General features: G+C 28.7%; 1 protein-coding gene across 1 annotated transcript in view; it reads right to left on the bottom strand.

Annotated features, from left to right (window-relative positions):
* LOC119674364 overlaps window positions 1-26,840 on the bottom strand; it is a 27,252-nt gene extending 412 nt beyond the window's left edge. The window contains exons 1-3 of the mRNA XM_038085500.1: window positions 26,659-26,840; window positions 26,074-26,593; window positions 25,087-26,017 (exon numbers count right to left, since the gene is read on the bottom strand). Coding sequence (XP_037941428.1) covers window positions 25,087-26,017; window positions 26,074-26,593; window positions 26,659-26,840 — 1,633 coding nt within the window. The remainder of the gene's footprint in view (window positions 1-25,086; window positions 26,018-26,073; window positions 26,594-26,658) is intronic.
* Window positions 26,841-27,297: the final 457 nt, after the last annotated feature.

Genomic DNA, 27,297 nt, shown 5'->3' with positions numbered 1-27,297 from the left:
TAATTAGCTTCGCGTACGTGTGTAAACGGGGTATACGGGAATACACCTATAACGCGTTTTCCTATAACGCAAAACCAATCTACCGCGTTATAGGGGGGACTACTGTACTTTATTAAGGTGCAAGTTGCGGCTTATCAACTAATAATCATATAGACGTACATGAATTTTAACATTTTCATTATATTACACCGTATATTTCATATTATACACGGTGCAAAATGACAATCTGAACAAGAGGAGCTATATTTAAGCAACTGAGTACTGAGTGGAGAACCATTTAAGCAATTAGATACAGTTGAAATAGTACCAATCCATTAAAAAGGTAGAGATCCATGTAAGCAACTGGATCATTTGATTGAAATAGTATCAATCCATTAAAAAGGTAGAGATCCATCTAAGCAACTGCATACCGTTGAAAAAGTAACAATTGATTAAAAATGTATTTCTTCCACATAAGTTTGCACTCGCTCAAACATTTTTATATAAACCAGGACATACTATACTATTAAGCCCACATCCTCAACTATCTGCCACTTTCCAGTTGCCCCCAAAGAATTAAGGTGACAAAAGCTAATTGGGTAAAATTTTGAAGTGACTATCCGGCATTTTTGGACATTGTCGAAAATCCTTTATCATTGATAATTAAAATTTAAATTATTTAAAAATAAAAATATACATTTTATCTTTCTGTTTTCCGTACGAGAGTATAGTATCTGTTTTCACAAAAACTTTGGTATATATATTTTTTTTCACATTATTTTATTTTGTATTCTCATTTTCCTGCTGTCCTTGGAGGTTGTAAAATTTTACAAAATTAAAATTTTTGATGGAAAATTATTTCTGCTCTTAATTACAGAGTTGCTTATCCATGGCCTGGTGTAAACCGTTATTTATACACCAGACACAGTGTCCATTAATTGGCAGACACACACGAGTGCGTAACATGAGGACAACTAGACACTTTGACGACGCATCGAAAGATGCTTCATGTGTGTCGTAGGATGAAAAATATCGCTGCACTGTTCAACGTCAGAGTTTATGAGAAGGAAACATACATCAAAGGCATTAATTAGACAAGAAATGCGCATGTGAAATGTGTTATTTACTTTATTGCAATTAAAGTGACAATTCAACATGAGTCAAGAGCGATACTGCGATGCTGAGATACTGGAATACTGAGATACTGTGATGACAACAACTGCAATGTGGTGTAATTAATTTGTCAGTGATAGGTCTACAATTCATCCACTAAAGTGTAAAGATAAAGACGCGATTGCAAAGTAACTGAAGAGGAATACATCTGATTAAAATCACAATTAAGTGATACTAAAGAATGGAGTGGGCAACTTTATTTTTTTAATTATGGGGACCTGTAGGAGTTGTGAAAATCAAGTGATATAAAGGAACTTAATATTTGAATGTTAACATCTGATCGTTAATACCTTAAGTAATACCTTAAATTAAGTTTCAGTTTTCTAAGAGAAAACTAATCTGTCGCTGATTAACAAGATCTGAAGTTATGCGCTCGGTCCAATCAGAGACTAATTATATTCCCAAAAAGCTTGTGGAAAAATCAAATCTTCTTGAAGGGAAATTTTTTTTAGCATTGAACTAGAATCCTAATTCTCTTCTAAAGACAAATTACTATCAAACAGTAATGTGCATATTACCAGCCTTTCGATTGGTTCGTGTCGCAAGACATAGTATTGACTACTTGCAGTAATAGCTGTTTTGTCAAGCAACAAAGATAAGAGATCCTATGTTAAACATAAAGTTCTGATATCACAGTCGTGACTTTAGTCCCAAAAACTTTTTTGATCAGTATGAATTGAGCTAGAAAACTTGGTGACCTAAAGATGACTTAAATCAATATTGGAACTCAAGTCACGACTACGAAATTGGCTCTAAAGTATCAAATGGTATAATTTGTTTTTATTAACAGTTAAATATACTTGCACAATATATAATGTTAATTGAACTAATTTATATTGATTAATTGATAATTAATTGATAATAAATTTAATGACATTAATTTTAATTAAATTCATATTTTATATTATTTAATTTAGTTTTGCTCACAAGTTTAAGTAAAATTTTCCATTTTAAGGAAAATCCAAAAAAATTTCCCATTCGGCGTTTTCTTCCTTAGAATCAGCGAATTTCACAGTAATAAATGTCCGGAAATAGTGTATAAAAAGTATGATCACCATAATTAGAAATATTATTTTAAGGACCATTTTGTTTTAATTAAAATTTACCTAAAATTTTGGCAAAACAAATAATTTTTTAATAACATTTTTTAATGTGTAACCAAATTTAATTATGTTTCTCTTTAATGAACTTTTCATAATTTTTTTTTTTTGACAAATCTGTCATTGATAACATTTATGTCGAAATTATATATATTGAGAAATAATCAGCAGTTTAATAGTAGAAACGTATTCTAATATAACTGGGGTTTACACTGACATATAATAATCCTATTCAGTTAGTTAACAGTTCATCTATTACAATAATAACGAAATTTTTTTTTTAAATGTTAATAATTGATACAAATTTTTGAAATATACCTATATATAATGTATATATAACATATATATAAAAACAATAATATATATATAAAGGTATAATATATAACATGTATATTCTTTCATATACGTGATATATATTTAAAGCAGTGTAGATGCAAGATCACAAGTAACCTAGTTACCGAGTTAATTATCCTAGATCCTAAAACACTACTGATCTATTTACTACGAATGCTTTATATCGTTCGTACTTATATGCAGATATATCTATATGTTGATATATTTATAAATTTTTATGTATAAATATATTCACATACTTATATAATTATATATATATATATTTATACATTATTATATTTATTAATTTATTTATTCGTATATTAATATATTAGAACATTTTTATAATATTTTATATATATATTTAGACTTCTATATATTTAGACATGTATTTATATTGTATATCATATTGCATATTTTATATTATATTGTGTATTAATATATTTTTACATATAATTATTTATATATTTATATAGTCACTTATTTATTTAATTATGTATATATTCACAAATTTATATACTTTTTTATACTTGTGTATTTATATATGTATATTTACATGTTTATATAGTTATAAATTAATATATAATTAATTAATTCAATATATTTATATATTTTACGTATGTTTGTATACATTTATATACTACTATATTTACATATATATATAATTACACATTTACATATTTATTTATAAACTAATGCGTTTACATATTTATTTTATTTGTATAGTAGTTACATACATTAATATATTCATGTATTTATATATTTGTAAATATATACATTTACATATATGTATATATATATACATATATTTATATAGATTAATATTTTATTATATACATATATTTATTTATTCATATATTTGTACAAATATATATTTATATAGTTATATATTTACATATTTATATATTAATATATATATTAATTTATTTATTTATATAATGATTTTAATATATGTAATTATTTAACATATATTATTATATATCCATATACATTTATGTATTTATGAATTAATATATTTATACATTTATATATTTATTTATTTATATGTTTATTTAATAATATATTTATTATACTCATGTACTTATATGTTAATATATTCATGTACGTATTCATATATTTATGTATATATATATCTATATTTATAAACATAAATAATTATATAGTTATATATTTATATGTTATACACTTATATATGCATATTTATTTATATATGAGTATTTATTTATATATGTGCGTTTATAGATTTATGTAATTATGTATTTATATAGTTATATATTTATGTATTTATATATTTATATAGTTATATATTTATATAATTATATATTTATATACTTATAGATATTTATACAGTTTTATACTTATATATATATATCTATATGAACTTAAATAGTTATTTATTTATGTACATGTATATACATACGCATTAATATATATATATTTATATTTACATATTTATTTATATATTTTTAATATATTCTATTTATTTGAATGATAATTAATATTTAAATTTACACTCATCATTTCATATACCATATATTTACTAACTCATGTATATCTAATATTCAGAGCAAATATCCATAATGATGTTTTATTTAGACGGTACATTATTATTTATATACATATATATTTATATTAGTCTGTAGTAGTTATATTAGTACTACTAAGTAAAATATTTTAATACTAAATTATTGACTATATATGTTATGCACTATAGAGTTTAATTTGTTTAGGTGGAATTTAGTTCTTAAGTTTTTTTATATTTTTTATATTAATTAACTATATTAAAGTATGTTTTTAATAAATTCTTTAAAGAAAAGGCTATAAATAATAATTTATTATTTAATTAAGATATCATTATAAATTTTTATTTGTTCTAGATATTAAAGAAGCTAAGTAAGAAAACACAATCAGTTGTGAGCCTCATGGGAAACTACTAAACAGTCAAATATTTGATTCCTTTTGAATATATTTAAATAATATTTTGCCAGTTTTTTTTGTTTAATTGTTTAATAAGATGGAATGTACTTAAAAAAAATAAAATTAAAAAAAAAAGTTAAGACAAACATCCTGTCGTCTACATAAGCGGAGACAGAGGACGGAGTGCTGCTGCACTACTTTTCATCAATTGCAAGTTACAAGTGGCGCTCGATATCAACAAAGAATGCAAATAAAACCGAATAAATAACAATGAAAGGATCGACAATGTGCAGGAGATGCGTCTCTGGGTTGAAAATCTGATATAGCATGAAATTAAAAGGAATCCCAGCACAAGCAATGGCACACAGAACGTTTTATTATCGCTATTATTTTTATTATCGTTATTGTTGTTATTACTTGTATTGTCATTTGAGTCATTTGAGTAGGACAAGGCAAATATTGTCAAGATGCACTTAAGCGTACACGAATGCAAACTAGCAGTTGAATGGATAATTTCCTTAGAAATGTGCTCTAAGTATGGCAAACACACAAGACACGGACACGGAGACGGACACGGACACGGAGAGCGAAGAACAAACGAAGCCGCCAATTGTAAAGGAACGCGCGCAAACAACAACAACAAACCGGCAAAAAAAGTTGTGGCGCTACACGCTTATAATGCATCTTTAAGATATTTTTATTTGTTTGCTGTGTGTAAATAAGATACGATAATACAACACATATTCCGGAATTCTATAAAGAAAAATTTATATTGAATTTTTACGCATTCAGGATGAAATGATGTTAGCATCAAATTGCTAATATTTCCGTTCCATACCTAGTTTGTAGGAGTAAAAGTTTCATGGACAGTTGTTAAAATTTTTAAAACAAAAAAAAAATTTACAATCAATATATATAGTGCTTTATAGCAAGCACTAAAATTGAAGTAATTAAGCTCATGGCTGTTGTAACGAAAAATCTAGAACAAATTTTTCGCCATGACGATAAATATACACTCGTTGCTCTTTCACTTACTACCAGATTCCACATTTTTTAATTTAAAATATTTTGTTTGAGGTTATGTATGAAATGCATTACAATATTTACACTTATTTAATTTTTTAGATATATCTTTAAATATTTATATATAACCATATAATTAATGTCATAAAAGTAGCATATTTTAAGAAACATAAACAATATGTACTCAGTACACCATATATTCAGTACAATATGTTCGTATTATTTAATGAAATATTTAATACATATATTAAATTTAAATATACTCACTCACAAAAATTCTAAACTCGTAAAAATGATATTAATATTAAAATTTTTCAGTATCCGATTAGAAATCACTTTATATTCTTTTAAGTTTATGCAGGAGTAAATATACCAGGCACTACTTCTAAATGCTTACAAGCAATAATGTCTTATAAAATCGACTACGAAACGTCTAGAACATATTCTGTTTGAATTACAGTTCACACATTTGTTGTCTCTTTTACTCTTACTAAGTTTGATACTCTTTTGGTTTTGTTCTGACATATGCCACGTAGTTTGGCGTACCAAACATTGTAATGATTTCATTCACATTATAAAAATAATTCCAAATCTATAAGAATTATATTCATATCAGATGCTTTTAATATCCAATAAGTCACAATATATCTTTCGTTAATTTTTTCCGATAATTTGTAGAATTAAATAACACGTAATAGAGAATTTTTCAGGTCATAGAAATCACTTTTTAGCTTTTATTACATATATAAAAAAATGACGTAGGCATCAACATTCATATTAGATTTTCCAATATATTAGGAAATCACATAATATATATATATTAAATACATAACAAAATAAAAAAAAACTTACAGCTCGCGATCTTCAATTAATTTCTCCGTTTTTCTTTACCGATCAACAATGTTTAACTTGCTCCAGACATCGACTTTACTGTGAGGAACGCGCCTATTTTCCTTGTTAAGTTAGGTGTGATGTCATAGATGCCATAAATAATTTTTTAATAAAATAAACTTTTGACAGACCACATTAGAATAAAGTTATTCTAATATAATATCTCAGATCGGCGACGATTTATACGACACTCATATTTTTATTTGATTTAAAATATATTCGTATTATATTGGAACTTAAACAGTTTATATATCATGATAATACATTTCTTTTAGAAAAATATTTAAGTGCAGAACATAATTATACTTTTGCAATTTAATTTACCGATTTATATTAGTACATTCACACTGTATCGTTTAAGGACTTGATCATTTACATGTATTATCATTTATATGTGAACGTTCAACATATGATGATGTACTTATTTATGTAGCTTATAGAACTTTTATATGAAATCATTACATTTCACTTAATAATATATCACACAAAAAAGTTTAATTAATAATTGATATATTAAATCTATATTTATATAACAATTACATATATAATTAATTGAAACAAAGATTTTTTTAAATACTTAATTCCTTAGTGTCTTAGTTAACAGCTCAGCTGTTGTTTGTTTTTTATTCGACATTTTTCGCCTTAAGTGAGCTGATTTATTGATAATGAGCTCATTTATGTGAAAGTACTTTTTATGGTAAACCATCCACATTAGTGGCTATAATGAGTAAAATCGTGTAAATGCGACAGTGTGAATGTGCTAAAAAGTTTTCTCTTATTAAATTTTGTTACACATTTTTTAAAAACTTTACTAATATGTTACAGTTTTTACTTACATTAACTTTCTAGAAATTAATTGCATTCCAGTCGTTTTATTATAAAGTCGTTATAACGAACAGTATGACTATGCAATTGATTTGACACTGCTGATCAAAGAAGATATAGAAAAGACTGAGAGGAAATTTTGAATCATTGTGCCTCTTTGTGTAATATGACAAAAAAATCTCTTAACGGATTTTTAATGTCAAAAAACCAAAACAAACAAAATTTCTCGGAAAGTGCTCTTATTTTAGTAATAATCGTGGTGAGTACAGACCCTGTGGGGAAAATCATAACGCACCATTGTGTAGCATTAGGCTTTTTGTTATTGTACTGCGTGATATTTTCACCTCATTATTCAAAAATTTTGAATATTAATTGTTTTATCCAGAAATGTTTATACACAATTTTGAGTAACTCTCTGTTTCTTTTCTTTATATTTTTTGCTGCTGATATTTATATATATTGTAAATATATTATCTATTATCGAATTATTTATTTGTAGATATATAAATTTCATAAAACACTTATTTATCTTAAAACACTTTCTATTACATGGAAAGAAAATTTAGACATTTAACTACTGTTAAATATATATGAAATTTTATTGGTTCACCAACATCACAACATCAAAAGAATCTCAAAAAACATCTTGTAAAAATTCAATAACTTAATTATTCAACTTTAACCTTAAGGATATAAAGTTTAATAATCCCTGAAGACATTTTAAAACGTAAATAAAATGTTATTACTTACCAAAGGAAATACTTTCAATTATGGATTTGCCAACTTAACCCATGCCGGTTAGTAAAGCATCGATGTGCTATAGCAATGAAAAGCAACAAATACACAATTTAGATACTTATGTATAAATATATATTTGTAAACTTGTACATTTATTTACAATACAATAAGTTTTGTATTTAATTTTATTTCTATTTTATTTTATTTTATTTTATTGTTCAAACAAGTTGCACAAAGGAGTCTCAGCAATGCAAAAGTAAACAAATAATTTCAGTCATTTTGGTTGACTTGAACGAAATCGGTACTTCTTAATATTCATTATATTGATTCAATGAATAATAATGATTTATTTAAAATTTTATTTAGTAAATTAAATTATTTTAAATATTATTATATTGTATCTCACATACTATATAAACCCAACAATACTTTCCATTGCATGTTATTCAAGTATCTGGTCCTAATAGTTCTGGTATATTATCCTGATATTGCTTCCAGTTTTTGCTCTCCTCTATAGCACATTTGCACTGTCTCATTTTGGCGATTTTACTTATTACAGCTACTAATGAGGATGATTTACCATAAAAAGCGCTTTCACATGAATGAGCTCATTATCAATAAATCAGCTCATTCAAAGCGAAAAATGTCGAATAAAACCCTTAAAATAAATTTCCCACTAGGGAAATTACCAAAATTTGAAATATGTGTCATGTGGGTCATATGTAAAATATAAACTAATAACAGCTAAATTGTAAACAAAGGCACTGAGGAAGTAAGTATTTAATAAAATCTTTATTTTTATTATTAAAATATGTAATTGATATATAAACTATATAAAAATAATTTAATATATCAGTTAATTTAAATTTTTTGTGTGATATATTATTAATTTAAGTTATTCATTTCTTATAAAAGTTCTATAAACTGGATAAATGAGCTCATTATAATGTGAACGTTCATTCATTAATATAAATGAGCAAGTGCCTAAAAGAGACAATATAAATGACTGAAAAAAAAAGACGGTACTACTTCTGAAGGGAACTCCAGTACCCCATAAATTTTGAATTCTTTTAGTAACTAAAAACCAGCTTATTGAACTTAATTACATATTAAAGAAAAATAAATTGTTGTAATTTGTAATTTATAAAGAGGTGAGTACTTAATGAGGAGAGTTCTAAATTCATTGAGATCTACATTATTTATAGATTAACTTGATTAATAAATAGATATTAACTTGAGTATAGATTGCTATCAGAACATCTTTTTTAAATATATTTAGCTTTGTCTCAATGTTTGTCTAAGAATATCCTTTTATATATCACTAAATTATCCTTATGAAAATGTAGCGTTCTAAGATTTGCAACAAATATTGAAAAATATTTTATTAACATTTTCTAAGGCAACATTTTATGCGCTTTCTGCCTTACATACAACAGCAGAAACACAAAATAAAAATATAAAGTTGAAGGAATTTTTTTTAGCTGTTTTATTGGTTTTATAGAAATTTTTATACTTCCACTAAAAATGAAACATTACGAAAATAGAAAAAAAGGAGTTCAAAATAGATTGTCAGTGTTGCCAACTTAACTTCTGAATAATTCAATTTTGTGAATCCCTTATGATATTATAGAATCAAAATTAGCTTATTTTATTTTTATGGGATGCTAATAGTATGTTTTCACTGCTTACTTAGTAATAATACATTCACACTGTCTCATTTAGGCACTTGCTCATTTATATAAATGAATAAACGTTCACATTATAATGAACTTATTTATGCTGCTGATATAACTTTTATAAACTTCACTTAATAATATATTACACAAAAAAATTATATATATAATTGATATATTAAAACATTTATATAAATTTTATATATCAATCACATACTCAATCAATACAGCTTGTTTACAGCTCAGCTGTTCTTTGTTTACATTTTATATATAAAACATATGACAAATATATCAAATTTTTATAATTTCCCTAGTGGGAAATTTATGTTTAAGGGTTGCATTCAATATTAACATATGGTATTAAACTAAATTAATAAATTTGTTCCACTTTTATTTGAATGTGGGAACCGCGTCTTTCGGAATTATCCGTCCGTTGACCACTGTTGTCTGTTTACGGGTCCTTTTAAGCTGCATTAATTGGTATCAAAATAACCCATTATTTGAGCTCAGGTCGACTTTATTTTGCAAGGACGTCACGTCATTCTTACCTAACAGTGTCATGTATAATTATTTGACATTAATTTAAGGGTGAAAAAAACAAGAGAAAAAATAAATAGGTTATAGCGAGTTTCGCTGGTTTTATGCCTATTCATTGTGTTAGTAAATAAAGCTTTAATTATCTGAAATCTTGAATAAACTCTAAGTCGCTTTTTAAGATCTGATCATATTGAATAATTCTTAGGTTGATGAAACACGATTTAGTTTCTACGGGAATTTTGCTTAATAGAAGAGGTCTCTTACCACTTGGGTCATTCACTGTAATACCATAAGTGCTCTGTTGACGTGTTAAGGTTTCGATGAATATTTAGGATTCAAGTGTACTATGTGGCATTAACAATGTTTCAAAAAACATTGTTTTGAATACGTTTGGCTTTCTTGAAATTACTTTGAGTGGAGTAGGCCCAAATGTATCATATAATCATATAAGACTTGAAACTTGCTTGTATATCATAATTTTTTTTTTATATATCGCGAGTGCTGGTTAAGCATGATATAGACGATGAAATTTGTTTGCAAACAAGGTTTGCTGGCTATCAAATTGCATCGTCTATACTCAAGTTTGCAAACCAAAATTTGGTTTGCAAACTAGTTTGCAGTGAAATTAAAATTTTTCAATTATTTGTTAAGTTTGCAAACTCGTTTGCTTGTGTATATCGAAATTTGCAAACTTCTCATAATTTAAGAATTTTGGTGAGCGTCGGACAACCAAAGATTACGGAAAAAAATTATTAATTTTTGGTAAAAAGAAAAATAAATGAAAAATAATTAAAAAATTGCTAGACATTAGACAATTATTGAAGAAGTTTATATATTTTAAAAATTATTTTGTGCTAAAAACATTTTTATAGTAAGCTTTAATACTTAAACAATTATTATATGCATAAAAATTTTAAAATGTAACATATTAAAAAATTGAAACAAAAATAATTTTAGTTTAAAAAATGAAATAAATAACAGGTTGCTATGATCATCACCTCAATTTCTTCAGTTTCAATTATTGTTTTGCACTCTGTACTTGCTCCGCTGTTGATATGAACGCTGTAGAAAATAAATCAAAATGAAGTTTGCCAACCTTGTTTCAAAGTGTATAGCAAAGCGCATATTCGGTTTGCAAATTTGGTTTGCAAACAAATTTCATCGTCTATATCATGCTTTACAGTTTCTTATTGGTCATCGCTCGTTGAACCAATATATTTTTATATTGGGCACCGGTCAATGAATTAAAAGATTTTTATATTGGTCAGCGGTCGATGATCCAATAGATATTTCTAACTTTTAATTGAAGTCGTTTTGTTTTAGTTTCATTATTTTATTTTATTTAATTGATTATAATTTTAACAAAATTTAATACTTCATAATGCTCTCTATCATTAAATTTTTTACAATTTTTCTCTCAATGGTTTAAGCGCTGTGTATCTTTATACGTATCAATTTTAAAAGTTGGTTTTACTGGATTGAAGTCTTAAACGATGGTTTGCGATGCTTTCCACATACTGAAAAAAAGAACATTTTTTGTAGTACATAAAATGTCGAGCCTTTCATAAACCTTAGAATGTAACCATATGGCAACACTGTAGTGCAAAAAAAAAAAAAAAATTGCTTATTTATATTGCAGTCGCATTCCGTTGTACCAGCAAGTCTTTAACCCAAACCATGGGTTTAGCGCTGAAGTGCGCTTTTCCGCTTGTTAATTTTTTGCGGTACAAAACCGTAAGTTATGTTGCGATATTCCTCCGCTATTTCTATTGATACTTCACTTGCTTCTCCAGTATATTTTTATAATTTTTTTCTTTAAATTATAGGATTTATATATAAATTTGAAGTTTGTTTCTTGTTGGTATTTTGTTTTCTTTTCTATAATATTTTTTGTATTTGTAATTTTTTTCCATGGGTTTACGGCGTCATTTGTATTTTCATTGTGGATTTTATACTCTTAGTTACATTTTTATTTATTTTTTAACGAGAAGGTTAAAGACAAGATAACCAAAGTCAAGTCAAGAGATCTTTATCATCATTTTGCGGTCGTTCCTCAAATGATTCCTCCTTTTTTTTATTATTATTTATATTTTGTATATATGTATGTATGTATATTTCTGGTGTGTTTTACTTTTAGTTTAACATTTTAGTTTTTTATGCTTACCGACTTAGTGCATATTTTTGTTGTAGATTTTTTATATTTATTATCTGAGGTTGAAGCCATCATGTTGAATCACAAGCAGTCATCATTATTTTGTTAAATATTTTCAATTGCTCTACTCATTTTTTTCCTTTTCTTCAATGTTGTTTATATTCCCAGTCATAACTTTTCCTTCTTCATCCTGCTAACTGTAAGCAGTGAATTGATATTTTAGCATTAATGATTTAGCCTTTTGCTATGCTTTTGTCCTGCTTTCATGCCTTCATGCTTGCATGGTGTAGGTGTAGGGAAAGGTTACTCTAGGTTGGGTACTGTAAAGTATCACAGCAGTTGGAACTCGCTAAGTGCATTGTTTATTATATACCGCGCCCTCATCAATTGCAATCTCGCAGATATTTCTTATATTTCAACTGACACAAATTATTTCGTTGCCATTGGTTTGTGTGCAGCACAGATGTAGGAATTTATCTAGCACATGAAATGATAAGATATTTAAGATCTCAGTAGGTCAGTAGTACTTAAATTTCAAGTATTTTGTTATTGTGCATTATTATATCTTTATGAATGCGATAGTTTTTATTTATAATTGAAATTTCACTAAGAGTAATAGTGTTGTTTTAACATGTTTAGTTTTCCAAGGATATAAAATAACTTGTACTAGTAATATTAGAGAATATAAGTTAGTTTAAATGTTTTCAGCATTTTTGAAATGTAACTCAATTTAATTAAAATTGTACTCACTTTCATAGCGACTTACCTATATATCGTTCATCATACATTGTCTGTTAGCAAAGAGAACGCAACAATTAAACTGTGCGTTACGCTTCATATACATAAAGCCATACAATGTTGTCTCCGAGTAGCAAAGGATAAAAAAACATCGAAAAAATGTGTCCTTTGTGCCTATCATATTTGCTCAAATAGACTGCACACAATATCATCTGTACTTCTAGAAAGCCCCCAATCTTCTACATAACAAAACAGTACAAATTGTACTGAACTTTAAAATTAAAATGTGCACAACTTGTAAAAGTTTCCGGTTTCCGGTTCTACAAGTACTTCACTTGTAACACGCAACTTTAACTATTCAATGTAATCTTGTTTAACTTCCGTCTGTTTTGAGAATGTTGAAAACTTTTGCAGTTTAGGGCGCAAATGCTCGTTGCCATTTCCAACTAGTAGTTGATACTACTCGCAAAAAAAAACCAAAAAAAAAAAGGTTTGTAAATATCCTTACACCATTTTTTACTGTTTTTAATTGCGAAAAACTTAAGAATTCACCCTTCAAAGTTGTCACATCTCAAATATAGTAGTGAACTCTTTCGACAACGAACGAATTTAGTAAAATTTTAAATTGAGTTATCAAATGGGATTTAAAAGTTTGCATGTACATTGCTAACAAAATTTTGACGTAATTGTTTTTTTCTCTTTGTGGAAGAATACTTAAGGGAAAGAAGTACTAGGATCTATTTTTTATTTTTTTGTAAAAATAATGAAGTGAAATGAAATCTGCTAATATTGAAATTAAAATGTTAATGTGTTGCTGAATTTGCTCTTTTAAAGGATACGCTACTCCATTATAACAATACTATATAATTTATTCTTAAGTTGTGGCTAAGAATATCGTTTACTTTCACTATGGATAGAAAAGTTACTAAAGACAGTATTAAAGGTTAAAGAGATATAATTAAAGCTTCTCTATAGCAACACACTAACTCCTTCCTATCCACAGCAAAGCCAGACAGTCATAGAGTATATGTATGATTAGAGGCCACATATGCCTTCAAACAGAAACGACATGCATTCTGTTCAGGCAGACCCAACTAGATGAGATGATACACAAGCTATGACGACACGTTAACTAAACTGCCAACAAGTTTAGTTCCGGTATAATATAGAGCCGTACACTACCGTAGTTGAATGGATGTACAAGCTAAATAGTCTGACAATTAAGGGATCTGTATTAGTGACTCCTATTTGACTCCAGAGAGTGACTCCAGAAAACTCTTTATGTATCAATTTATATCACAACAAGGCTACGGTCGATAGAATTGAGCGGGTGATACAGTCATTATAAGATTATCTATCTACAGATTTGCTGCTATAAATTACTCAGTGACACCCAGCCAAGCTTCAGTCAGTTTGCCAGTTGCTATAGCATGTCAAAGCAGAAAACTTTCAACAAGCCAGTATCTTACTTGCTGTTTGGTTATCTGTTCAAATACAGATTAATATATATATATACAGAAAAAAATGTTTTGAAATTTTTTAAGGATTATTGTGGCTTGAGTTCCAAAACTTCCTTTATTTATAATACTAATCTAGAGCCATCTGATAGTGGTCGTATCCAATCAGTAAGAAAGAAAGCTATAGATGCTAGCTGAGTTGTTCATTATTGTTCAGAACAATGACTTCATATAACATGTTTATTGGGTACGTCTTCTTACTTACATTCTCTCTTCCAGAATTGGGAAATCTGTCAGACTCTTGTAATATAGCTAATTCTTTCTAGTTTGCTTCACATAACATCTTGTGTAAGTTATTTTACTAAAGTACAATTTATTCGATTATTCGAATAACTCTGATTTGTTATTCCTAAATAACAAATTCTGATTTGTTATTTAGGAATAACAAATCAGAGTATTTATATCCTCGCTTATATTTTAATAACAACTTTAACACTAGAACTTCCTCAAGAGGGAAGTGGAATGCAGCGGTGATTAGAATATAAGTGCAGATGGATCAAAGATGGCAAACTTACAGAAAGTAGAGTCTAATTCCCGGGCTTAGGGATTTGTAAATCCTACCACCTTCTGGACTCTACTTTAATATTTAAGTCAAACATTTGTGCCATCCGGAGAACATGGTCTCTTAGTGTGAACTTTTTCACGGTATAGCTCTAAGCTACATGACTCTACTTTAATATTTAAGTCAAACATTTATGCCATCCGGATCTTTTGTAGTTTATGTCTACTGGTGCTGGAAGAGGAGATAGAGCACACCTGTTGTACGCACCTGTAGTCTCTTATAGAATCAGGTTTAAGTTTTTGATCTTTATATTATTTAATACACAGGGTGATATTTTATCATTACGAGGAAAGTGAAACCAAAACTTTTCTTAGGTAATTGAGGATTCGAATCACTCCACCTATCTACCCACCTGTTACAATCAATATATTTATAATCGCTATAAAGTTCCATTTTAGTAGCGCTTCAAAGTTTTGAGACTATTGATTCCTGTCTTTAAATTTGTTTTTCTTGCAATTATTATTTGTTTGGTTTGTACTACAGAAAATGAAAACTCACTTAGTGTATATGTATTATTCGAATATAAAAATGAATTTTAAATGCAAATCGCATTTATAAGTCAGGATTAAACTGTGTCAGCCAGTCAAGGTCTTTATATTTTATATATCAATATTGCGTTCTGTTAATGGTGAGCCAATAAAAATATATAAATATAAAAATATTCACATATATATAAAATAAAAATAAAAATATAAAGAAAATTGTATACAAAAGGATGCTTCGGGGAAAAAGCCAACATTACTTGCAACATGCACTGCAATGATTGACGAATCCGTGAATATTGGCAAGTGTTTGCTATTCATGGCTTCAATATTATGATATGAAGGATTACGTGTATATTGACGACACGTTAATAATGATGATTGTCATAATAATATTTATAGTGATAATGATATTGATGATGATGGAGCATTCGAGCGAAATGACTTACATAATTTCAATGTGCCGTAAACGAATTTGCTCAGTTGTTCGACATCATGGAGCAAATCTCCAGCGAGCGTGCATCCATATTGAAACTATTTAAGCGAGCGCACATCACAGTGTGGTTACTTCTGCTAACTGCCACGTCATTATCAGGTTTTTGCTCCCAGTAATATTGCAACAATTTTCAGCTTAATAAATTGTTTGGAAGTGTGATGTAGCTGACAAGCTGGCTAAGTCACAGAAAAATACTCGTACCGCAGAGTAACTTGAAATAATGGAAAAACTCGTTGAGATGCAATCGTTCGCAACATATCAATAGGGTACTAGGGCAATACTCGTACTGAACGAGGAAAATAAAATAAATTGAAAAACTAAATAGCTGCGGAAAAACGTTTAAAATAATATGCGATGAGATTAGATAGACAATGGCGCAGTGAGTGCATCTTGCCAGTAATAACATCATCATTGCAGAGCTATTGTTTGGCTGAATGGTTTGGTGCATGGTTTATTGGCTTCGGATTTGAACTCGCAGCGATTGTTTCGCCTACAGCATTTTGGCGAGGTCAAATTTTGGTACCTATTGTATGAGTGAGGGTTTCGTTGTAGAAATCTGCTTAAATTGGCACACCTCATCCTGGGAATGTAATTGTTTCGTAGTTAGCTTAGATTAAAGTTGAACTGGCCCAGTCGCTTAATGGGAACTGTGAAGATTATGATGAATCAATCATATTGGCACATGTTTTCATATTTAATATAATGGCATTCGTTAAAAAAACTATTATTTGCAAATTGAAAGGCTTGTAGTTAAACTAAATTTATTTATTTTTATTTTTTTAGTTAATTAAAACAATTTGTTAGTCAGAAATATTTTAAGCTTAACAAATTGAGTAATTAAATTTGTTGTGCTGAAAAAATTAAGAAATTATTATGGTTTTAAATGATTAATATTTAAATTAAAAGTATGCATTCAAAGAATCACTTTTGTAATTATTTTTTAATTAATTAATTTTATTATTATTATTTTATTTTATTAACTTTATTAATAAAATTTAATAAGTGTTAATATTATATTAGTACTTAATATTAAAATATTTTAATATTTAAAATTTGGAATAAACGAATTTATTCCAAAAATATCTCTTAAAGAGGTTTTTTTGGATAGTAGTGAACTACAACAACAAAAATTTATTTTATATTATTTTAATTAATTGAATTTTTAGCTGAAGAATATCTTTTGCAATTTTTTTATATTTTAATAATCAAGAAACTATTTTTTAGTGATTAATATTAAAATATTTTAATAATTAATATTTGGAATAAAGGAATTTATTCAAAATTCTTTAGTAATTATTTTACAATTAGCAATAGATTTTTTAATCAGGTTTTGATTCTCTTTTGTATAGGAACCCACGCAGAAAAACTTCGCATTCCTTACTGCAGAAGTTTTGGAAATCCACAGAAAAAAGAAACCATATAACATTTTCTTCTTAATGCCCGGCTTTTCCTTTGGTTTGATGTCTGAATCATTAATGGTCAAATATGTTTAACCACAAAATATTAACAGAAACAAATATATATACAAAGACTTTCTTGAAAACTAATTCAACTCATTATGAAAATATTTGATTAAAAAAAATACTCTATATTCAATATAAAATAGTTCGAAATGTTATAGGAGTGGGGGATAAGGTGCTTTGAGTTCCAAAACTTCCGTTGTACAAGCCATTGATGAGGAGTGATCGGATACAGCTTGATCATTGTGGCTTCATAAAAGAGCATTAAAAGGAATGTCGTAGGCAACCGTTTTCTTCGACAGTCACAAATTTTTTCAAAAGATTATTGTTAAGATATTGTATAAAAAGCGGTAACCGACAAGATATGTGCGGGTGCATTAGAAAAAGGTAAGCAGATAATAGTACATTTACACTGTCTCATATAGTGAACGTTCACATTATAATGAGCTCATTTGTATAGCTGATAGAACTTTTATAAACTTCACTAAATATCACACGAAAAATTAAATATACCATATAATTGATATATTTTAAATTCTGATAATTTCCCTTGTGGGAAGTTTATTTTTCGGGGTTGCATTCGACATTTTTTACCTTAAATGAACTGATTTGTTGGTAATGAGTTCATTTATTTGAAAGCACTTTGTATGGTAAATCATCTTCATTATTGAATGTGCTATAAGTCTAATATTTTTTTTCTTTTAACCGACACTTAATTGTTTTTTTTTTTATATATATAACGTGCTGGATAAGTAATTTAAGACTAAGAGTTCATCCTTCCAGCTTTTCAACCCTCCCAAAAACGAATTTTTATATATGATTGCTTTTAAATCCTTTGCCAAAAAATGACTACTAACTTATTGCTAAGTAAATAGAGGACAGTGTAGCCACGGCTGTTCCAAAGCTTACGGCACATAAAATATCTCTTATCGAAATGCCTTCATGTGGGGTCTGTGAATACGTTGGAAAACATTGACCTACACTAAAATTACTTGGGAAAAATCTAATATATAACAAAAAAAATCCAACAAAGAAATCTCAATGAACTTTTATTTCTGCAGTCTTCAGGTAATACTATCTCTCATCTCTCATAAAGCATTTGTTGACTAGTGTACGTACGAGTACATTAAAGTAATTTACTTAAAGACGCCACTCTGTTCGTGCTATTATAATTTTTTGAGGTGCAATAATACTCAGATTTCATTTAGATTGCTCACATATAATAATAACAGAAATATTAACACTTTTGGTGCTTTTTTAAATGAAATCGAAATTTTCTTCTTTATTTTCACTTAACACCAAAATCACGACTCAACACTTTAAATACATGCAAAATCGTGTATTCGGCAGAAATATTTAAAATGATTATTTTTTGGTTTCTTTTTTTTGCTGCTCATAAGTTTGTAAAAATTTTTATGACTTTATCAGGAGTCAAAAATGGTAAATAAGCTCGAATTTGAATATAATCGTTGCACTTTATCTGGCAGACATGTTTTCACTTTTGAATGAATGCAGTATTTGCATGATTGCTATTATGCCACCTTAAAAATTGCCAAAGTGAAAATGAAAACTTCAAATTTTTATTAAAACAAAAATGCAACTAACGAGCAACATTATTAAAAGTCAACTAATGTATGCACAGATATTAGCTATACCGAGCAGTAGTAACCGCAGATCTCTATGTATCATACAGGGACTTTGAATTGCTTAATGGAAAATTTATAGATATATGTACTCGTATATGACCTTCTTATACTTTGAACTATAGATTGTTCTTCCTAATACATTTGAATAATCTTTTCTATCCTTCACTCTAGCATCTGATATGATATCACTCTTACACAGGGTCTTACACAGCTTTACTTATGGAACTACTTTGAGGCTCATATAAAGCGCAGGATGTTTTTAATCAATGCCTTAGATATCACTGTCGAAGTACCTAAGTTATGTTTGTCTGAGAAGTCGACCTGATGCTGGGCTTACTTAAATAATTATAGTAGAAACGTTCCACTACTGTCTATTCTTCTTCTTGATCTCCACAGCTTTGATAAATTTTATAGCATATGTTCATTTTTTCTTGCCGAAAGTGACATGTCTTACGACGAAAAGAAACTAATTAAAAGTTAGAAGGGTTCGATTGGGACTGAAAAGAGAACAACAGAAATTTTAGTTAGTTTATTGAAATTTCGAGTATTTGTTTCGAGTATTGTTTTGAGTTCGAGTACTGTTTCGTGTATTGCTAAATACCAATACTCATCATTAGTGATCTTAGAAAATATTCCAAGTTTTTAAATTAGTTTATAGTCTACATATAATTTGTTTGGACTGCAAATGTCAGGCTTAGAACTCATGCCCGTCAAATTAGAAGTGATGATTAATAGTGTTTTTCCACAAGTAGCCAAGGTTGCACAAACTGAATAGCATATAGTTCGCAGCCTAAGAGTGGTTACCAAAGACCGGTTATACAAGCGTCAACCTTTCCTATGACTTCGGTTCTTGAAGCGCATAACGAAGTTGGGTTTTGGAAAAGGGTGCACGATTAACAGCCTCCCGCATTCTTATTACACTCCTGTTTTTATACTAAACGTCTCCGATTGTAAGTGATGTGCACACCACACCAACATTGAAGCCGTTGAGTTATTTCCATGATAATATTGAGGATTTTATGACGTAGTTATTTAGATGGAGTGTGTTTCTGTTTAAGTTTTCAAATGCTTTTTCTACACTCAAGTAATTTTTAAATCCCGTATCGATGATCAAGTGTTATTACACTGTGGTCAATCGAAAAAGGTGGCTTAGTATATTGTGGGAACACTAAAATCAGTAGACACTATGATAATACAAGCTATTAGATCATTAGACCATTAGTTCATTAGATGGATGTGTTACATCTCGCATCTTGCATTTTATTGAATTGCAAACAAACAGACGTTCAATTCAATAACATCATAAGTAGAAAAAAGACTTAACTAATTTTTAAGCAATAACTTTATCGCCTCATGTATATTCGCTAAGAGCAACAAATATCCTTTCTTACACTTATTCAGCCACATATATATCTCATTGGCATTTGAAAGTTATTGACACCTACTCGTGACCATTACGAACGTTGCACTCCACAGCGGGGGTTATGTATGCTCTTGGTGTGTGCGAGCACTGCTCCTTGCAGACAATGCGAGTATGCGCAGTCAGCTTTGGGAAACGAAACGAGCAATTATTTGAGAAATGACATGTGTGGTAATATGGTGTCTATCAAAGAATGGCATTAGCCCGTCTCGTTTTGAGTCAGTCGTGCTGCTTAGATTTAGGCGCAAGAGTCGTGTACAGACAACATAGCCTGCGAGATATTTCGAGCATATTAGTTGCCTATTAGGGGAAGTGTCAGAGACTTGGAGCTTGCCAAGCTCCAATCGACCAATTGAACTATGATTTTTTATTAAATTTTATTGTGCTTTTTTTTGTTAATTTTTTATTTTTTATTGGTGCCATGCTCGTATATGCCGAACATGAGCAGAAGAGGCATATTAGTTATCGTGTCTGAAGTAGTCCCGCCTTCAACGTGATATGTTAATCATAATATCGAGCACATTATAATTTTTTGGTAACAATTTTTTTTTCTGCACTACAAAAATCTATAAAAATGCTTTGTTAATGTTTTTAAATTGAAAATAAATTAAATGTTAAACACTAAGCACGAATATTGATAATAAAAAACCTTAGCAAATGTCTTGCTATAGACAAACTTAAATTTTATAAGTTTCTGCTAAAAAAAAATGTAAGGTATGACTTAAAGTCTACATATTTCATTTGACATACATGCATTTAATAGGCATTATATCCCTTCAGAGCAGCTGGAATTGTCATTACAATACATTAAATCAATTTGTGCTTATTTCACTTAAATTTGTCAAAACCCCGTCTTCACATACATATATTTAATTGCGAAAATTTTGATTCTTGGTCTCCCTGACGATTGTAAGATGAAAATCAGCTTGCAGACATTAAACTTCTTACAATATTCCAACAACCGAATGACTGCCCGCAATTCAGTTTACATAATTTGGATTGGCAGTAGCCGAATGATTCCCAATGGACTGTACCACCTGCTATGTTTTACAAAGCAGTGTTACGCCATTCAACGACTTCAGTACTGAGTGATTGCTCCACTCTTCTTCTTGTAACACAATTTGTTACTGCATTTGTATGCTACATTATTTCATTAAAATATGCTTAAGGAGAGTAGCTGCATTAGTACCTAGTACCTTTGGTGGCTAAGTGTAGTGTGTGCCGAACAATACAATTTGGTTCTGTTTTATGAAGAAACCACACGCAGCTTAAATGCATAAACACAACATTTATGTTGTCGCCTAAATTAACCCGCATGTGTAAGCGCAGGATGGCAATCCCTTAGAATACCTTTCCAATTATTTTTCTTGGTTAAGGTGCCGCACTCACTGACATTTCCAGCGGTTGCCATACTATATATACATATATAAGCGCACACATATATGTGTTGTCTGACACTAAGCAGCACCATTAATTAGCCACATCAACACCTGCTGTTTTGTGATGGAATTCATGTTTGGATCAGCGTCTGGCAGCAGCTACTTCCAACATAAAAACACTGAAATACACTGATTAATATTCATGAGCTACATAAAATAATTTGTAAGTTAATTTATGTTCATCGAATATGTGGACCTTTTTTGTTTCATTAAAAAAAATGGAATATTTACTAATAAAATTTAATGAGATGGTTGAAAAAATGAAAAGTATTCCTTATAGGTTTCTCAACAAAAAAAAAAAAATTCTATATTAAGGACATTAATAATATCCTTGTATTGTAAAAATAAAATTCAAAAAACGTAGAGCAAATCTATTTTATATATAGGGTCTTCAATAAGAAAGAATGAACTTGTGCTTCTTTCTCAGTAGGACATTCCCATTCAAAGTAAAATTTATATTATTTGTATGAAGAAGTGTTGCAGTTATTGAAAGGTATACATGTAAACTTATCAACAAAAAAAAAAAATACTGTATTAATCAATTCAAAATCACAGCAAACCATTTAATATTTATGTGTTAACAGTATGTTCCCATTGATTTAATTAAAGAAATTTATTTAATTTAGCTCGCTAATACCATGTTTCCACTTGTCTTCCACAGGCAATTCTGCTCATTAAGACCGCTAATGAGGATAATTTATTATATGAAGAGCTTATTATAAATAAAACAACTGATTTAAGGCGAAATAGGTCGAATGCAACCCTTAAAAATAAATTTCCCACAAGGCAAATTAGCAAAATTTGAAATATATGTCATATGTTTTATATGTATTTCACAAGCATAAATCAGCTTATGCCAAATTTTAATTTCATAAACATAAGTAGTTTTAGCTGCAGTGGAAACATGATATAATGGTGTTGATTAAACATACAAAGAGCTTTCATGTTTCGCAAATTTAGTTAAGTATAAATTAAAGAAAATTTTAAGAGAAATATCACTTGCAATATTGCAAAATATATTTCCCAAAATGGAAATTATTAAAATTTGACATCTTTAACATAAAACAAAACATAAATAAGCAGAAAACAAATAAAGGTTCAGTTAGTCGGTACGTACCGTAAGAACTCAAGTCAAAGCGAAAGGCACAACCAACCACGTATTTTGCTTTGGCCTAAGTTCGCTTAAGTTCTTACGGTACGTACCGACTAACTAAGTCCTATTTCAAACGAACAAGAGATTAGAATTTTGAAAAATATTTTTTCTAAATAAATATTTTATACATTTTATAGACTTATATACTTATATGGTGTAAGTCGAAGTTATTTATTAGAAGTGAAATGAATTTGTGTTTCTTGCTAGGACATTATTTCATGAAGGTTGATATATATCATTGTTATTAGAACCTAATTTACTTTAATTTTTTGTATTAGAACGCATTTAGTAATGCATTCTTTATAAGTATTTCGATTTCACTGTCATCAAAGTTAGTAACTGAATGGGATTAAACCAAATTCAATCAATTTAACTTCTCGCCTGGCCCTTAAAAAAGACATTTAATACGAATAAAGAATTTTGTTTTAATTTTATTATTTTTTCTTTAATATTAATGATTGATTTATTTTTGAAAATAACTATTTTTGATAAGGCTGTATAAATACTCCCATTATGTATAACAGAGTACTTTGTTTATCTTTTAAAGAAAGTCCATTAATTTTCTGGAACTCATTAACTATTTCGTATTCCATCAATTAACTCTATTTTGTCCCATCAAAAAGCTGAGAGTTTGTGGTGGCTATTGAGGAAGTTCACTTTACAGTTCATTTGATTTATTTGAATATTGATAGCAATATCCAAATAAATTTGTTAAACTTTCTTAATAGTAAAAAATTGGTGGACTGAAGACCCACTAAAAATCACTTAGTTAAGTTTCTTATTATCACGACAGATGGATAATCAATGGAATTATAAAACTATCCCAGCAATAGCAATAAGTTTAAATAATAATGACTAATGTATACTTAATTAAAATTGATTTTTAATAAGAAAAACTATTGATTGAAATTCTGCTATAAAAGGGCGAATAATTTTAAAATCATCCAATAACCAAAAACTAATATCGGTGAAGGTGGATATACAATATTTTACAGAGCGTTAGAGTGAATGGCACAGGTTGGTATTTAAAAAACTCTGATCGGAAAGGTTTATGGTATACTACAGTCCTGAACTAACTCTATTCCATTATCAGAAGTATATGTAGAAATAATATACCAGTTGTACAACTGGCCCTGGTTTTAATCATTATTTTCATCAGTTATCGCCCGCTGGGTTAGTAGAAATCTTTCTAATTCTGTTTCAGTCTTGTCATTAGGTAATAAATAAATTCTTATTAAGTAGAAGGCCTTTGTTGTTAGTACTTTTGAGTTCCATATATTATATTCAGTTTATTTTATTACTTTTATTTATTAAAATATATAAAAAAAAATTTATAATAATTTTATTTATTATTATATTATATATATATATATATAAACATATAAATATCCTTTTCTTCTCAGTTTTATAAAGATTGTGTCAATGGGCTTACATGTGTATTTCTTCCTTTACTTCCTTTACTTCCTTATTCTATAATTTTGAATTAACTTATATGATTCAGACATATGAACTCTTGAAGTATATTATAGAATATTATAGATATATTTTAGAATATATATAAGCTTAGTATATCAAATTTATATATATATAAATATATATATATTATATATATATAATATTATAAAATATATATAAGTAATTATAAATCGATGTCGATTAAAAATATGTTGAAGTAATATAATTTTATTTATTCATTTACCTTAAATTTTATATTTCACAAAAAAAAAATAAAAATTATTCAATAGAATAAAATTGTATTCAATAGAAAATTGCAAGAATTTTTCTAATAAATTTTGATTTTGAAGAAATTAATTCTAATCCAAACACAATACTTGAAAAAATAGAACCAAGACATATGATAAGAAATGCAGCCGACAGTTCATCCATGCCAAACAATTGGTCCTGTATAATTTGCCCAGCACTATAGTAATTGAAGTCTGTTTCCCAACTCAACCAAGCACCGGGAAGACCGGCCCCACGTATCCAAGAAATTTGATCGTTAAACTCATCGAGTAGATATGAGTGTTTGCTGAGATACATTGTTATATAGAACACTACAAATTGTTCCGGTATTATAATATAAAATCCAGCTTTTTGTTGTTTATATATGAAATCCGCAAAAAAAGTAATAGATGTTACAGCCACTGACGGGCCACGCGTTGTATCTTGAATAATAAGTAATGCATTGGTACCAGTGGGTGGAACTTCAGGCACAAATCTACTCGCAAACGTAATGTCTTTCACAATACCATATGTCTGCTGATTCATAATAACGTTGTAGTTTTGGGATAGTAAATCATCTATTGTCTTCGGTAAAGGTTTTGTTTGTTGAGTGCGTATTAAATGAAAAAGTATGGCTTGATAAGAGCTACGTATAACAAACATAACCAGGAACCACTGTAAGATGAAAAATCGTCTTACTGAATTCTTTGGTAGACGCGAAATAGACACACCCAGCATACTTTCTAAAACACGCAAGAAACTTGGAAGTTTGTCTTCAATTTCATTTGGATATTTTAACAAAACCATATTGTCTATGTACTGCAAAATGAGTGCTAGTATTGTAATTACTAAAACCATAAGCCAAGCATAAGTCGTAAATGGATGTATTAGTAGTTCCAAAGAGTTGAATTGATATGCTGCTTTATACGCAATCGCAATTATCTGCTCCTGATGATAAGGCACTGTCGGTGAGGCATATGTTGAACGTTCATGGCTCTGACGAAAGCAACCGAAAGAGAAATCAACAGCACGTCTATGTAGCTGAAAAATAAATACTGATTTCAAATTCTTATATATATTAAAGGATTTTCGTTTACCATTCCTATAGCTCCATTGTAAGTGCCATTAATCATATAACCACGTTGTTCATTCTTAGGTGGGATTACTATTTCAATCGAGAAGTTGAGTTTTTCTGCTATTGTATTGACCATTGCACCTTCGAAACCACCTTTTATTCTAGTTTGTCCCCTTCTGTTGGTTCGCAAAGTTACGAAGGGGGCTATATTCCAAACAGCTGCTTTAAGTTTGCAGCCATAAAAATTGTTTAATTTCCTTGGAAAAAGTTCGGGAGCGATAAATCCGGTACCATTAAACTGATTAAACAAGATGGGCTCTATTTTGTAACAATGTTTCGCGGTAAACGGAAAATAGGTATAAATTAAAACTTCACCACTCGCCGTTTGTACCTGTACAATGCAATTAATGAGATAATGCGACCAGCAATAATCGAATATTTGTTGCATTTCATTGTGCAAAAGATGATCTCTGGCTTGCAGAAATATGAAGTAATACTCATTGCTATCAGAATGGTGTGTATTGCTGACAATATCGATTTCTCTGCAATATCGATTTTATTAAATTAATAAAATTATTTAATTTTATAGCATATATTTAATACTCACAAGAAGGCTTTATATGAATCGGTTAAGATTAAATTGTATTTTCTATCACCTGGCACTCTAAAGCTGGAGTTCGCGTGCACAACTATCAGTTCTAGTATCTCTATATCCCATAGTTGAAACAGTTTCTCCATCATGTCATTGTAGAAGTTGCAAGTGTGTTCATCGCGACAGCAGAGCGTCATAGTAAAGTATGTAGCCCGCGTTAAGAAATAATTTGTTATGACATGGAATAATGCATGGGCCACAAACCAATTGATGCCAGTACTCTGTTCGCCCGATTTATTGCTAAATTCGCTAATGAGCGCAGATATATTCATGACTGGTTTGAGCGGGCGATTTAAATGCTTTGACGAAAAGTATAAATTTTCTCTCTAGGTGGTATTCAATTCATTCCTTTAGTTATTTGTTATGGTTTGATTACAACTGAAATGCAAACAAACAAGTCAAATATTTATTAAAAAGTTTTCTAAGTTTCAATTACTTGGGGAAGTGACATCAAATAATGTGCGTCCTTTTGTAGTACACTGAAATCCACATAAGTTTTGTTTAATAAAACAAAAAACTATTGAAACATCATTACGTACCGCATTATGCTACAGTGATTACATTACTCATTATTACACTAAATTCAAATATAAC

The sequence above is a fragment of the Teleopsis dalmanni genome, chromosome 2, assembly GCF_002237135.1.
Source record: "Teleopsis dalmanni isolate 2A chromosome 2, ASM223713v2, whole genome shotgun sequence".
Taxonomy (NCBI): Eukaryota; Metazoa; Arthropoda; class Insecta; order Diptera; family Diopsidae; genus Teleopsis; species Teleopsis dalmanni.
The sequence above is the reverse complement of the archived record's forward strand: the minus strand, read 5'-3'. Positions and strand labels throughout refer to the sequence as shown.